Source organism: Seriola dumerili, unplaced genomic scaffold (genome assembly GCF_002260705.1).
Source record: "Seriola dumerili isolate Sdu_G_001 unplaced genomic scaffold, Sdu_1.0 BDQW01000321.1, whole genome shotgun sequence".
Lineage (NCBI taxonomy): Eukaryota > Metazoa > Chordata > Actinopteri > Carangiformes > Carangidae > Seriola > Seriola dumerili.
Window position 1 is genome coordinate 529094 of NW_019174576.1, and position 14623 is coordinate 543716.

Below are 14623 nucleotides of genomic sequence, written 5' to 3' on the forward strand. Positions count from 1 at the left end.
AAAGCAACCAAACAGAAGCTGGGACTGCTCTTGCGATGGCCATGGCTGCCCTTTACTATCGCTTCGCAGGGGCTTTTCCTCACCATCTACACATGATGACTGTATCAGGACAATTATGGGTCGCATGCAGTATTCCTGTACTTCTGTACTATACTAATGAAAGCTTGGTGAGGCTAAGGAGCATGTGTGTAAGGGTACAACTCTGAATCCTTTAAATGATTTCAAAATATTGGAAAGCGGCTTTACGCTAATCTGGAGAGCAGATGATTTCCTCAGTCTGAAATAATCTTTCTTTGTACTGCTTAAAGATTATCTGCTGCACTAACATGTACATCATGCGCGTGCCTCAATACACTAAATATCAAATGTACGGAGCCAAACTAAACACTTAAGATTTAGATTTAGATGAGGCACCGTTAGATTTGAATAAAGCTAGCAGTAGAGAATATAAATGTGGGAACAACTGCGTTACAAGTGTTTCTCCTCCTTGAGTTATTCAGTCTCTAGTTTTGTAGCTACAATACATGATCTTGCAGTCAAAGACCACATTTTCCACGAGCCAATAGGGGTAGACATTTAAGGGTGGAGTGTAAAAAGGGAGAGGGCTTATGACAAGATTGTGAGGTGCAAAGAAGGCATGCTCAGGACAAAAAAGGTGAACAAAAATGCTTCCAACTTCTCGACTCAAAGGAATCAAAAGCAAATGGAACAGAAAATCATCATACCAAACATGGCTCAGCTTGAATAAAAACTGCCAACAGCTTGAAAGATTATACGCTACACCAAAAAGAAAAAAAGAAAACCAATGAATGACATCAGAAATCAAAGCGCACCTCTTGGGCAAAGTGCTAATTTGTGCAAAATAGGGGCATTAGTTCATCATCAGACGTATTCAAGTAAAAAAATTGACAAAAAAAAAAAAAAGATAAAAATGAAAAGACTTGTGCTCTGGCATGCCTAAAAGAGACAGCTGCAGTAGAAACCAGCTCTTTCATCTTGAGATTTTTGAGTCTTCCTTGATCTCCACTTTGCTATTTTCATATGAGTAATTTTCAGTCTCTTTCGTGCTTATTCAAGGTTTCACAGCACGGTGAGAACGTTTCGCTGTGGGTTCCCTGTGTAATGCGAATCAGGCGTCAGTACACTCCATGAGACATGTCAGTGCTTTGGCTAGCGAACGGTCCTCTTTAAATGCTTAACATTTAGCCACGCGTAAGTGAGACACACACACACACACCTCAAGCAGCCGTTGACGCATCAACATTGCTTGAGTTTTCACGGAAACAAGTGGTATGTGCTGACCCACCCCTGGCTGACGTAAAGCACTCGTTTGTCAAGTGGAACCGCAACATGAGTGAGAAGCATTTAATTTAAGTGAACACAAAAAAAAAACAAAAAAACAGCAACAAAAAAACAAGCATCTAATTTGATGAGATTAAACAAATAAAAGCAAAAGATAAACCTTGAAGCCCAGAAATGTCTACTCCAGTGTCCACTCAGTAACAGAGTCGTGAAAGAAAATGCTGTAGACATTGTTAGTGCTTTGACATTTGAGAACATTTGTGTCTCAAACAGATGAGACACAGTGGCGATGACAACGGAGACGGGGAACAGAAACTTAAGTGGATAGTTTGACTTGGAGTACTAAGCAAGCATGAAGTTTTTTTTTTAAGAAGATGAAATGAATGGAAATCCCACAGTTAAACAAACATAAGCCCCAACCTCCATGCTGACATTACAACTGTCGCCTATTTGTCCCAACTGAAACTGAGACAGTAAAATGGAAACCAAAAAAGAAAAAAAGCTAACAGGCTGATTTGGACAGAAGGCCTGTGATTGCCACATAAGAAAAACAAAAAGACATGCGGTGTCCCCGAGAGCTCCACGCAACTGCAGCTCAAGACGACACACGCAAACGGACAAAACACAAACAAACTCATGAAAACATCTGCATCAATTCGACAAGACGTGCGCCGCAAATACCCACAACACAACCGAATACAGAAATGCAGGTAGCACAGTTTCCAGGGGGGACACTAATGCACGTGGAAACACAGAGCGTTCGTGTATTTGGCGGCGCGCTTGTTGTCAAAATTGATGAAGATGTTTCCTGAATTTGTTTGTGTTTCGTCTGTTTTGCGTGTGTTTTCTTCAGCTGCAGTGTTGCTGTTGAGCTCTCAGGGCCACCGTACATGCACACACAATCCAGAATAGAGTGAGGACTTTGTGAGAACATACTTGCTGTGCTGTATCTGTATTGCGCATTGCGTTTTTTTTTCTCGAAAAAAAATGTCTTTTCCTTTCTGTGCTGACGTCTTATCGAGGGAAACGGACCCTGCGTCTCAGCGTGAAAGAGCTAGTTTCCTCCACCAGCATGCTCCCGAAACCTCACCAACCTTCCCACTACACTGAATAATGGTGAGCGGTCGTAAAAGGGATCCTGGCCTTCGCTGGAGCCTCGGCAGAGCTCTCCCTCATCATCATCATCATCATCATCATCATCATCATCATCATCATCATCATCCTCTCCCCCGAGCTCCGAGCACGGGTCGTCCAAAAAGATATCATCGTCCAGGTCCTCCAACTCCTCCAACTCCTCCTCCCCTCGACCCTCCCGCTGCGAGTCAGCCAGCTCAGTAATTTCAGAGTTGGAGAGGGTCGGGGACGGGGTAGGGTCACTCATGCGCTCGCTCATGCATGTGTTGAAAATGGGGTTTCTGGTGCAGCCAGAGACATGGGAACTAGGTTAGTACAGTTCGATAGAAAGCACACACTTGTTCAAACAAGAGGGGTTGGAGTTGAAGCCCACTGGAGGAAGAAGAAGAAGAAGAAGAAGAAAAAAAACCAAAAAAAAAAACCCTTCATCCTTTTTTTGAATCTGCTGTTTTAGTGGAAAGAGAGAGAGAGAGAGAGAGAGAGATAGAGAGAGTACAGATGGAGGAGTGCAAACAAGCTACAGTGGTTGTGAAGATGTATTCAACCGCTTTTGCTGGGAGTGTGTGACCATGGATACACGTAAAGGTAGAGGCTCCCTGCAGCCCACTAGAGAACCAGTCGCCTCCAGGTTTCACAGCAACCAGATACACTCGGGTTATTGATTTACTCGGTTCATTTGATCAACAAATAATTACTTTATAAACTATCAAATATAACCAGACTCACCAGCTGAGGGTGAGCACTGATTTAACAGCGATTGCTTAATGTTAGGCTTATAGCAAAATCAACAGCCCTCCATCATGAGCGCAGTGAGGCGGTGAGCTGAAAGTCTGTCTTTGGCTTCGGATAAGTACAAATAAATATTACAAATGAAACTGCCACATCCAGCTTCAGCTTCATTTGTCTGGGCGACTACATTTCGTTTCATTAAACGTGGTGCATGCGGCTTCGTATGCCAGTATTACTCACCTATTGTATAATAGATGTTGTGAACGAGCCGACAAAGAACATATTTCAAGAGGACGTTTGCCGCCTGATAATTTTTCGCTCGTCTCGCAGGAGTTAAATGACATTAAAAGCTTTATATGCTGGATATTATGTAACAGGGGGCATGTGATTATGTGTAGGACCCATCTGCAAGAGACAAAGAGAGAGAGAGAGAGAGAGAGAGAGAGAGAGAGCTTGGCAAAGAGGTTGGGAGGGTGCATGCCAAGGTGGGAGAGAAAGAAGCAGCAGGCTTTGAGTAGGAGGACTGAAGAAATTTTGTTCTCAAATGTTTCACAGCTGATTTTTTTTCTTTTTTTCCCATTGGCATCAACAAGAAAGAAGTGATGGTCAGTCCATCCTGTGTGTTTGAGCTGCAAAGCTTCATGTCCAGCAGAAACACAGTAAATTCACAGTGACATCAGAATAAAGAAAGAAACTTGATTCATAAACTGACAGTAGAACCTATAACATTTTCAAAATGCTGTTTGTGGAAATTTGCGATCACTGCGCCGTGCGCTTATTGATAAATGACGCCCAGTAAGTCCGTCACACAGATACAGTTGTTATATCGGGTTAAAATGTGATCACAGTGGAGCACTCAGAGCACAGACTAGAGACATCAGACTTCAGCACGTAATGACAGAGACATCATAATGAAGTGGGCCGCAGACTACTTCAATAGCCTCCCATTTATCCTTAATGGACAAAACATGACGATCACTGGGCTTCTGTTTGCTCGCCGCTGCTGTCGCTTTGTATATGAGCTCGGTGTGAATGCATTCATACACTGTGTGCAAGGCCGGTGGCGTTCAGCGTTTACCTGCCAACCAGACGGAACCAGGGGAAGCGGTCGTAGAAGGGGTCGCCTCCGGTCATCACATTTTCACAGTCCTCGGTGGCGGCGCTGTTGGGAACGTCGGCGGCGCGGTCGTACATCTCTCTCATGAGATCGAGCCTCTGCCTGCGAGTGTCAGCAACAGTTACCACACTGTTGTTATTTACGAGTACGTGCTCCACAGCATGGAGTTAATGAGGAATATTCTTGCAGTGAAAAGCGTGTTTTATGTGAGATGTATTCCTCGTAGACACTGACAATGTCTCTCTTTTCTTGTTACTGCTGTATATCACAGGCTTGTAGACATTTTTATTTGTTACAGCAATTACTAAAGGAATGTTTCCAGCGAAATCATCCGACTTAATGAGCAACAGAGCAGCCAACTAAGATTATATAGTCTCTAGATATTATAATGCAAATATCATGTGAAGATCGATCTACGCTCAATAACCCCCAAAGCTTGCAGAGACTCAAAGCTGTAATTGCTGCTAATGGGGGTTTCTACAAAGTTTAGATTTTTAATACATTTGCAAAAACTTTCTAAAAACATATTTTTTCTACTTTGTCATTATAGGATATAAAGTGTAGATTGATGAGTCCAGGTCTGAAGGCTTTCTGAGGACACGGTACCTTAGTTTTTCTAATGTCCAGTAGTGAGTGGCTCCGTTCTTCTGGTCCTGCACCTCCACGGCCACGATGGTGCGCGGGAAGTGGCGCTTCTCTCTGTCTTTAGTTGCTTCCGGGGGCAACAGGTCAGGAGGCAGGGGGGAGTAGAGGGTGTCTGTCAGCAGCACAAACTGGAACTGCACCTGCAGGGACACACCCAAACATCGGTGCCGTCAGATAGACATGTCATAAACATCAGTTCATGCATGTGGAGTATAACAACAGTAACGCGCCGGACCTTCTTCTTCAGCTCCACGCTGATGGCATTGGCCTCTTTGAGGAAGATGGCGTTCCCCCACAGCAGGTCACGCAGAGAGGTGAACTGGTAGCACCTCCATTTACGAAAGCTCCACACAGCGAGCTCTCTCTCCCTCTCCGTCCACTGCACTGTGGGCCACAACGATAAAAGGTCATCATCTTGGAGAGGATTTTCTCGCCAAACAGCACAGAAATGCCTGTGTCTGTTAAGTGTCTGATTATTTGCGCTACCTTCTTCTTCTGGCTCCTCCTCTTCTTCAGTGGCTTCTGGGTAATAACGGTCCACTTGCTTCTGAAGAGCTTCCAGCTTGCTCTCGTAATCCTAAACAATTGGTTAATGGAGATCTATGTTAAAACAACTGGTTGTGGCACATCAACAAGTCATTTGGGAACAGGAGGTGAGTCGACTGTTGAAGTCGAAGAGTCGAAGAGATATATCTATAAATACTAGTGCTGCACAATACATCTTTTCAACACTGTCTATATATATATGCAATATTCACATCGCAGGAAGTGCAACTCACACAAACTTTTTTCTCAGCTTGATACAAAAGGAAAACGGTTCTCCTTTTCCATGACTAACCCGCAGGAGGAATCTGTCTGATGCAAGATGATTTACTCTGATTTAATGGTTCTTGGATCTTGGTTTGCAGGCTCTACGTGCACAATGAACCACCAATTGCGATCACTCTCCATCAGAGTGTCAGAGAACCAAAGCAGGCCCCGCCCCCTGCAAGTGACCCACCACCACCACCACCTGAATATGAGCGAGGAACAGGAAGGAGAAGAAATGCTCTGCGGTGATGATACATGCAAAACTGCTGAATACTGTACCAGTCTCTGCTGCTCCAGAAGGTTGTTGGCCTCCTCTCTTTCTTTGCGATACTGGTCCTCCAACTCCTGCAGCCTGCAGACACGAACACAGGTGAACAAAAGAGGCTGGAGGAAACGCTATTCTTGATTTTTTGGAACAGCACGCCATTTACTGAGTGTGTTATCGTTGTAAAGTTGAATGGCTCAGTATTTCTCCCCCCTTGCCAAACTACCTCTGCTCCATTTCCTGTTTCATGTCAATGCCCTGTTTCTCCAGCAACTCCCTCTGGGCAAAGGCCCAGTCCACAGGCTCGGCGGGTGTTTCGGCACAGGGGGTCCTCTCCCTCTCAGCCCTCGCCTGGACAGGGTGGTTGAACCGGAACACGTGGCTCTTCCCCAGGATGATGCGGTTTCCTGTGAGGGCGTGAAAAATCAGAACATAAAAAAGACGGCGCTGGGTTCAAGTGAGGGAGACGGAGAATGAGAGAGCTCACCGACCTGATCTGAGGACAGTTGGCTCCGTCACCCTCTTTCCATTGACGTAAGTCTCAGCTCCTTCACAGGGCTCGAGGACAACCACTGCTTAGGAACGGAGAGGACAATGTAAGACTTCGCTTCCTGTCTGTAAAATATTAAACTCTGATCTACACAACTTGAAAACCCTGTGGAGCAAGATAAAGACCCCTCACTTTCTCCCGCCGGACCGGCAGAACTAGTAAAAGTGCAGTGCTCGTCCTTGATGAAGTGGCCACTGAGGACGATGTCCTGACGGCTGCTGGCGTCTAAACGACCAACCCTAAAAACAAAAAAGTAATCGACACGCTTGAGTGAGTATTTTTTTTTTTCTTAAGTCTTACCCTGATATTATGTGGTAAAATGTCAACATCTAACCTGGTGATCCCGTCTTTAATGTAGTACAGCAGGCACTCAGACATCAGAGGATCCTCATTGAGGTTCACCAAATGAGGCGTCTGACACAGAACAAGGAATCATTCACTCACTGCAGAAACGGTGGGTCATTCGTTATGGTTATTTACACTGAAACATATACATACTGTGCACGCGAGAGGGCTGAAAAGCAGCCTCTCCCAGTGAGACACAGTCAGTAACATGCAGTCAGATTCACTCCCCACAGCTTCGCAGCATGAGTGTTTTAATGTAGTCTCAGCCAGATGTTGTGGGGCTGCAGGCAAACAGCCGTAAATCACTGAAATGGGGGCACTACCATTATTCCCCCCCCACCACCACCATGTTTACACCCGTTGCCGCCTTCAGTGCAGTGAGGGAGTGTTTGAAGTGAGTAATGAAGTAGATTTAAGATAACACAAAGAGAAACCCTCGTCTGATCTGCGAGGCTCTTGCCGTAGTGAGACTAAGAGCTCTCAGAGAAGAAGACGGCTTTAAACACTTCACAGCGACAAACCTCGTTGGGGGAAAACAGCCCGACCGTGTCGATAAAGACAGGCTGGGGCTTTCTAGGGCTATCGGAGGGCTTTGGGGGGGTAAATAAACAAGCAATTTAGTCAATAATTTAAACGGTAAATATTAAATAACACAGGAGGTTTTTTCGGGACGTGTCTCGTACCTTCTTAGGGGAGAACACGCCGACTGTCCCGCCATCTTCTCGCATTGCGACACCCATTTCCGCCAGCAAGGCCTCTCTGTGGAGGAATGATAAAGGTTTTTATATACTACACAAACATGACAAATTTTGCTAACACAATGAAATAAAGTGTAAAAGTAGAATATTGTATGTCGCACCTTTCCATTCTGATGGCCTCTGTTCGGCGAAGTTTCTCCTCCCAAGTTTCATTGAGTTCAGCAATGATTTTCTCTGTTTCCTGACATTTTAAAAAAGACAGTGGAGATTACAGTGCGCAGTCGTTTCAAGGACGAGTGGTGATGGTGACGGCGTTATTTTTTTTTTCTTTTGGTCGACAGATCCCATGAAAAGCCCAAAACCAACAATGAGGTTCTGTCTGTTAAGACAAAGCTGGATGCAGCCTTTTCCTCTGAGCTTCATTGTTGTCGCAAAGCGATTATAAACACATCAATAAGCCTGGGTGACATGTTCCTTTACTACCACAAACACACACTGTGGTTTATTTTGAGTAAATCCCACCTACACTGTCCTGCTGCTGTAAATACTCCACCAACACAGGCTCCAACAAATACACTGCTTTCTCTGACTTTGACTGACGTTTGCTGAACAACTACAGAGTCCAGATGTTTTAAATACTGACACTGTAAAGAAAGAGCACTCGCACTTTAGGGGTTTAATGTGTTGACCTTACACTGAAACGCATGTTTACCTGCCAATAATCTGACAATATGCAACAAGTGAACATTAGCAACATGCAGTGCAGTGCAGGGTGTCACCTTCAGCCTCTCGATGGCCTCCTCGCTGCCCGGGCTGAACATGATGCGGTCGTGCAGACTGGCGATGGATCCAGCGCGGCTGGACAAGGCTGAGAGAGACGGAGAGGGACTCATCCCTGTCATGGCATTGGTCACTGTGGAGAGATCATCCTTTTGATTCACAGCTTGGCCTTTATTGTTATTGTTCTTATCGGATAGGTCTGTCGGGGCGGGAGGGAGGGAGGGAGGGAGGGAGGGAGGGAGGGGGGTGGGGGGGGGGGCGCACGGAGTGTACAAGGAAGTTGGGATAATCGATAACAGGGAGTAAAGAAATGGAGAAATGCAGACAGATAAGGAAGAGGACAGAAGGGAGAGTAGAAGAAAAGAAAAAAAAAGAAAGAAGAAACGTGGCTTGAAACAAATCTGACTCACAGAGAGAAATTTTAACTGCGGGCATTCAAGCGAAGGCAGCACCACACGCAAAGAAGAACAACTTAAAAAAAGTGCAACAAGGCCAACCAGCCATGACCAAAGAAATGCAGCTAGTATATGAAAACATCAAGCAGAGCATCATATGCAGGATCATTCAAAAACAAGAAAATGTAACGGCCATGTAACTGCCATAACTGTAACTGTATATACGCATGTATTCTCCGATATGAGCTGATATAAATACTTTCATTAAGAAGCAATAATGCGGTGGAAATGCTCGGCTCAGGTCAAGTTATATAGGCAGCATTTTATGTGTATTTGATCCTTTGTTTCCATTCAAGTTAAATATATACTGTATATATATAATATATATACATATTTGTTCTTAGGTTTTTTGTTTATAGTTATTTATTTTTATAGTTATTTTATTTAATTCCCAGTGAAGTTTACCGTGTCAGTGCACTGATGTCATTTTGGACAATAAAATGTATTGTTAAACTGTGAAATATCCTGCTTTCACAAGTGTATATATATATATATATATATACATATATATTGTTATATCCAGTTAATTTGTCAATTGAGATAGAAAATGTCCTGATCGAGCATCTTAAACAGCAAAAATAAAATGAGTCATCAGTGAATGGAAAATGAACTCGTCAGCCTATGTGCACACGCATAATGACTCATTTGTAACAGGGCTGTATTTCTTGCAGAGAACATTGGGAAGCCAGATTATCATATTAACATTATATTAAGCAACAAGATGCATTTAATGCTCAGTGCGCTTCTCTAAAATTAGCCATGTCCAGCGAAACACTGAAAGTAGAAAACCCACTGCTCTGGCGGTGAATCAGACACTGTGGTAAGTTTGTTTGGACAGAGTGGAAACGTGTCCTCGTTGTATATTGTCTATTTATCAAAAATAGTTTTTACATCATGTTCCCCCTGGCTTTGTGTTCACCATCTTATCTCGTGTCATTGTTGAAGACGGCACCTTGAAGACCTGTTACAAGACCCTACAAAATAAAGAAGATCAACCCTTGCAGCTGCTGCTATGGCAACACAGAGCAATAAATTGGGAAAACTGTATCACACACCCATCCATCTGGACAGGCTGTGCTGCCCGCCAAGATGGATCACATAATATCGCCTTCGAAGTGCAGTTAATGAATTCATGTATTATGGAAAGACAATAAAAATTTATGACACAAAATGAGATGACGACCTCAAAGATCCAATATTATGCAAGTGATTATACTCTTTCTGCGACCGAGGGATGCGTTTTCATCTTATGTTTACTGCATGCTCTCCTTTACGGTCGCCAACAGGAGGTGACTAGAGCCAGACAGGACCATGCCAGGGGAATGGGAGGCAACAGTTTCTGCATCAGGGAAATTAAAGGATAGGATCGCAATATATCCCATGACGCTGCAGTCAATAACCTTCCATATTGTATTGCTCTGCTTTCTTGCTTCATGAACAGTTAAAGCTCTGTCCCACCAAGTGCCACAGCTACGAAGCCATACACAGATCTCTACAGCACCATGACATGGCACACACAGCGAAGCCCATAAGGATCTGAAGATTAGAGCCACAATGACAAATCCTGAAAATCAACCTTAGACCTGAACTATGTGATGTAAATAAATAAAATATTGCATTAATATTTATAGCTATACCTGTGATTTCATTACAAATCGCCCTAAATCATTCTGCTCAATTCCTCATGATACTGCGGTGCTGCAGAGAAACACAGAAAAGCTGCTATTTCACTGTCACAGTAAGCGCCGGTGATGCTAAGCTGCCGCAAGAGCAAAAGCAAGAGCCAGAAAACACACATTTCAAACCCTCTATCTCAGCACCAGACGCTCGATATGCTGGGAGAAGAGAAGATAAAGAGTGAGAGAGAGAGAGGGAGAGAGAGAGAGAGAGAGAAACAGACAGTGTAACACCTTTAGATAAAAATGTTAATAGATTTAAACATTCAGTTTATTATTCGATGAATACTGGGAGTTAAATATGAATAAATATGAATTTGGCTCCACTGCTCTCCGTGCATAATATATAATACACAGCTCAGATACTTTCAGTTTTGATCTCCGACGTGTGTTCTCACTGAAATGCTCCCAGTGTTTGTGAGAATGAGGAAACACACACATGTTTTTTGTGATAACTTTAAAGCTGCGTCCAGATACAACATGAAGCTCTTTCCCTCTCTTCAGCCTTTTACAATGAAAGCTGTTGGCCCCGTGTAACAGCGTGACCTATTCCTGTCAGTTTCATCAGTATTAACTTTTACTGTTTCAGCTTAACTCCATCTAGATGAGCGAATGCGGCGGAGCAGGTGGGGCTTTTGCACAGCTGAACGGCCGAAAGCACAGGAGTCGAGCCTGAAGCTGGTTTTTGATTTAAAAAAAAGTATAATGAACTCATGAAACACTAAAGTCAGCTAACTTGTCTGGCCAAGATTCAGAAGCTGCTGTGAACAACTGCAGTTCTTCAAATGGCCACTAGAGGCTGGCTCCAAAAGCGAGTCAATCCCCATAGACTCCAATGTTAAAATGTTCTAACTTTACAGCAGAAATAAACATGTTTACAGCCTGGTGCAAAAAACAGTTTTGGTAATAATAATAATTTCCCCCTTTGTGACACCTGTGCAAGGGGTGATTTTTTTTATAACTCACCTGTTCATATTTTATTTAGGCTTAAAGTTCTGCATTAATTGAGGGTGTGCAGCTTTGAGTGACAGGTGGGTGAGCGCCTCTTTGCCCTTTATTGGATTAGCCAGGAGACAGGCGGAGTCAGGCGCCGCTCTGAGCTTCAAAACCGCTCTTCAGAAACCTGCGGATGACGTCGCGGACGCCATGTCCATCTTTATTTACAGTCTATGGTGAAACCCTGCCCCGCACTACTTTCTGTTTATCGCTACAACATGGCAATAAATTGTAATATGCCAATCCTTAATTTGCTTCACATTCTATCTGAACGCACCTCAACACACACAATGTTTGAGAACACGGAGAACGATGTTTGAGAATAAAGGTGCAGTGCTTGTGAGGGGGAACAGTGGAGGTTGATGTGAGGCTGAGAATAATTTGCCTACTTAGAAAAGAGGTTTGAAACCTTTTGCAAACCAGTTTGAAATCAATAGAGATAACACAGATGGTGAAATAAAATCCAATCAGCGACTCCTTACTCTCAATGATGTCGCCCAGGCCCTGGGCGTAGAGGAGGTCTTTCAGGCGTGACACCTCCTCCTTCAGCTCGCGCACCAGTCTGTTGTTGGGATCCTCGTTGATGACAGCGTTGCAGCGAATCTGTTTGGCGCGATCTGCGTACCTGCGGGAGTAAGGGAGGGATCACTGAGCACGCTGACACAGGTGAGGGACGAGACAATTCACAACCCCCCCCCCTTCCCCCGACATCACACATCCACATGATTCTGCAGCCTGGCACTGCAGCTGAAAGTCGTGAAGGGTGTTTGAAGTGTGAAACTGATGCAAGCAGCTGAGGAAACAGTGTATTATGTAACACTTGGGTCTCACTGGCATCGGCGTCCTTCAAAGCCACATTCGTCAGCTGTGTGGGAGGGAAAAAGATGCAGCAGAAAATGGGTTGTCTGCTCTCTACCTGAGTGTGCTGAGGGTCTCGTCGTAGTTGATATCAGCTGGACTCAGGGCAGCGACCATCGCAGTGCGAGAATTACCCCCTGACACAATGTAGAGAAGAGATTGATTAGAGATTAGACTAATGCATCATCAAAATATTAACAGAGAAAAACTGATGCGTTCATACCCAAATTTTCTCTCAGCAGCCAGGTCAAAACTGAATCTCTGTAGGGGATGAAGCTTTCCACTTTTTTCTTCTTTTTATTCTGCGTATTAAATCAAAATCAATATATTTATTGGCATTTAGGAATAAAATTAATTACAATTTAAATACAGAAATTAAATAAATTACCTTATTTGGCCCAGAGTCCTAAAATGAAGTAGACAGTAAAATTATTATAATAAATACAAAATAATAATAATAAATTATTAGAAATGTTTATTCTATGTAATATCTGCTCTGATCTAAAAATGTACAATATGAAGATAAAATACAAACCACTTCTGCCAAAGCAGAGATGACTTTCCCCAGCGTGGTTAGAGATTTGTTGATATTCGCTCCTTCCTGTGATGGAGAGGGCGGAGAATGACATTTACATAAAAGATAAACACATTAATCAACTGCATGGTTATGGATTTTAAATCATATTTGTTTCCCACATCAGGTTGTGGAGCTGTTTCGAGTCAGTGTAAAACATTTTCACCTTAAGCCTCGTCCCTTTGGCTCCGGTGGAGTCCGCCCTCTCGCTGCCGGCCAGATCCACCAAACTTATTTTGCTGACCTTTCAACAGAAAACCCAATAACCAGGTTCAAACTAACAACATGTAGACAACAAAAAGCTAAAGTTGTTCATCTTTATTCCAGAGACAGGTTTCATAAAATAAACAAAAAACCAACAGCTTTACAATGTTTCACTATCACGATGACCTTCAAGCAATCATTGATTTCCAATTTACGACGAGATTTAAATCACTGTCATCAATCAGCCTATAGATAAGCAGCGGGAACGGATCGATGTTAAACAGATTCACTCAGGATGTGATAAAAAAAAAAACACCACTCTACCTTCTCAGAGGTGTTGTCCGTTTCGGCGTCGTGGCGTTTCTGAGTGAATATGATGTTGAAGACGGCGTGAGAGCGACTGCTCGTCTCGTTCATGTTGGTGGCAGCCACAGTCCTGCAGAGAGAGGGTCAATACGTTTTTATCAGTGCGTGAAAAAGCTGCTCGTCTTCCTCATTTTTATCCAACAAGGATATGGCATGTTTTCCTGCTATGGATGTGCATTTTCAAGTTACAACAAACACAATCTGAAAACATTATTATAAGTGAATTAGGTAGAATTTAAATAATCAAATTAGCTGAATCTGTGTACACAAGATTGTGAATTTCAGTCTTTAAATCTCTGTAACTGCTGTAACTGCCATTCTGCAGATTCACTGGTCGTTCAGGGTGAAGTGACCGAACGAAAACGGACGGCTCCATCACCTGGCCTTGTTGCCAGAGTCCATCAGGTCCTGGATGTCATTGTAGGAGGTGACGGCGAGCTTGGACAGGTCCTCCACATAGGGTCCCATCAGCGGGTGTTCTCTTACGCGCAGGTGCCCTTTGTTTTTGGGGTTCAGCAAGTCCCGTACGCGTTCGCAGTAGATCTCCATGTAGCTCACCTGTTCGGAGTCATCACATGAGCTTGAACACATCACAAACATGTGACAAGTTCAGGTGCATACAGGGGGGAGCTGATGACCCCTGAACTTACCTCCACAGAGTAGGACATGCTGTTGTCTGTGTTGTCATTGATCTTAGTGAAAAGATCTTCACACAGCTGGGAGGGAGGAAAATAACAACATTATTTCCAAAAGTGTTGCATCTGAGAAATTCAGAACCATGTTTCTTTTGCTGGTTGATAACTGTCCGTACCAAGGGGATGATTCCTTGTTGATCCTTGACATCCTGTTTCCCCATCATGGTGTAGGACTTGCCGGCACCCGTCTGACCATAAGCAAAGATGCAGACGTTGTAACCCTCGAAGGCGTGCAGCAGCATTTCCTCTCCGATGTCTTTGTATACTCGCATCTGAGAGGCATAATTGACGTCCTCGGGCTGCGGGCAGAGATCAATAATAAGCCGTGTAAATCTTCTAAATTCTTTCTTAAACCCGACACACACGCAACACAAAGCGATGCACAGTGTTTGTGTGTGTGTGTGTGTGTGTGTGTGTGTGTTTG

The 14623-nt window shown here is 43.8% G+C and overlaps 1 protein-coding gene across 8 annotated transcripts in view; it reads right to left on the minus strand.

Moving 5' to 3' along the window:
- The window catches only part of kif1a (kinesin family member 1A), a 37116-nt gene that overhangs the window by 14960 nt on the left and 7533 nt on the right, over positions 1-14623 (minus strand). For 4 of the 8 annotated variants that reach the window (XM_022759169.1, XM_022759167.1, XM_022759168.1 and 1 more), the window contains exons 3-25: positions 14316-14498; positions 14155-14220; positions 13884-14062; positions 13463-13574; positions 13101-13178; positions 12896-12961; positions 12749-12766; positions 12584-12662; positions 12419-12497; positions 11985-12127; positions 10627-10665; positions 8375-8508; positions 7757-7836; positions 7581-7656; positions 6887-6966; positions 6685-6791; positions 6494-6577; positions 6229-6409; positions 6017-6089; positions 5414-5504; positions 5163-5311; positions 4889-5067; positions 4244-4384 (exon numbers count right to left, since the gene is read on the minus strand). In XM_022759169.1, the coding sequence (XP_022614890.1) occupies positions 4244-4384; positions 4889-5067; positions 5163-5311; positions 5414-5504; positions 6017-6089; positions 6229-6409; positions 6494-6577; positions 6685-6791; positions 6887-6966; positions 7581-7656; positions 7757-7836; positions 8375-8508; positions 10627-10665; positions 11985-12127; positions 12419-12497; positions 12584-12662; positions 12749-12766; positions 12896-12961; positions 13101-13178; positions 13463-13574; positions 13884-14062; positions 14155-14220; positions 14316-14498 (2417 nt within the window). Of the gene's footprint in view, positions 1-2396; positions 2718-4243; positions 4385-4888; positions 5068-5162; positions 5312-5413; positions 5505-6016; positions 6090-6228; positions 6410-6493; positions 6578-6684; positions 6792-6886; positions 6967-7580; positions 7657-7756; positions 7837-8374; positions 8509-10626; positions 10666-11984; positions 12128-12418; positions 12498-12583; positions 12663-12748; positions 12767-12895; positions 12962-13100; positions 13179-13462; positions 13575-13883; positions 14063-14154; positions 14221-14315; positions 14499-14623 lie in introns of all 8 variants that reach the window. The other 4 variants (XM_022759171.1, XM_022759170.1, XM_022759166.1 and 1 more) reach the window with 3 other exon arrangements.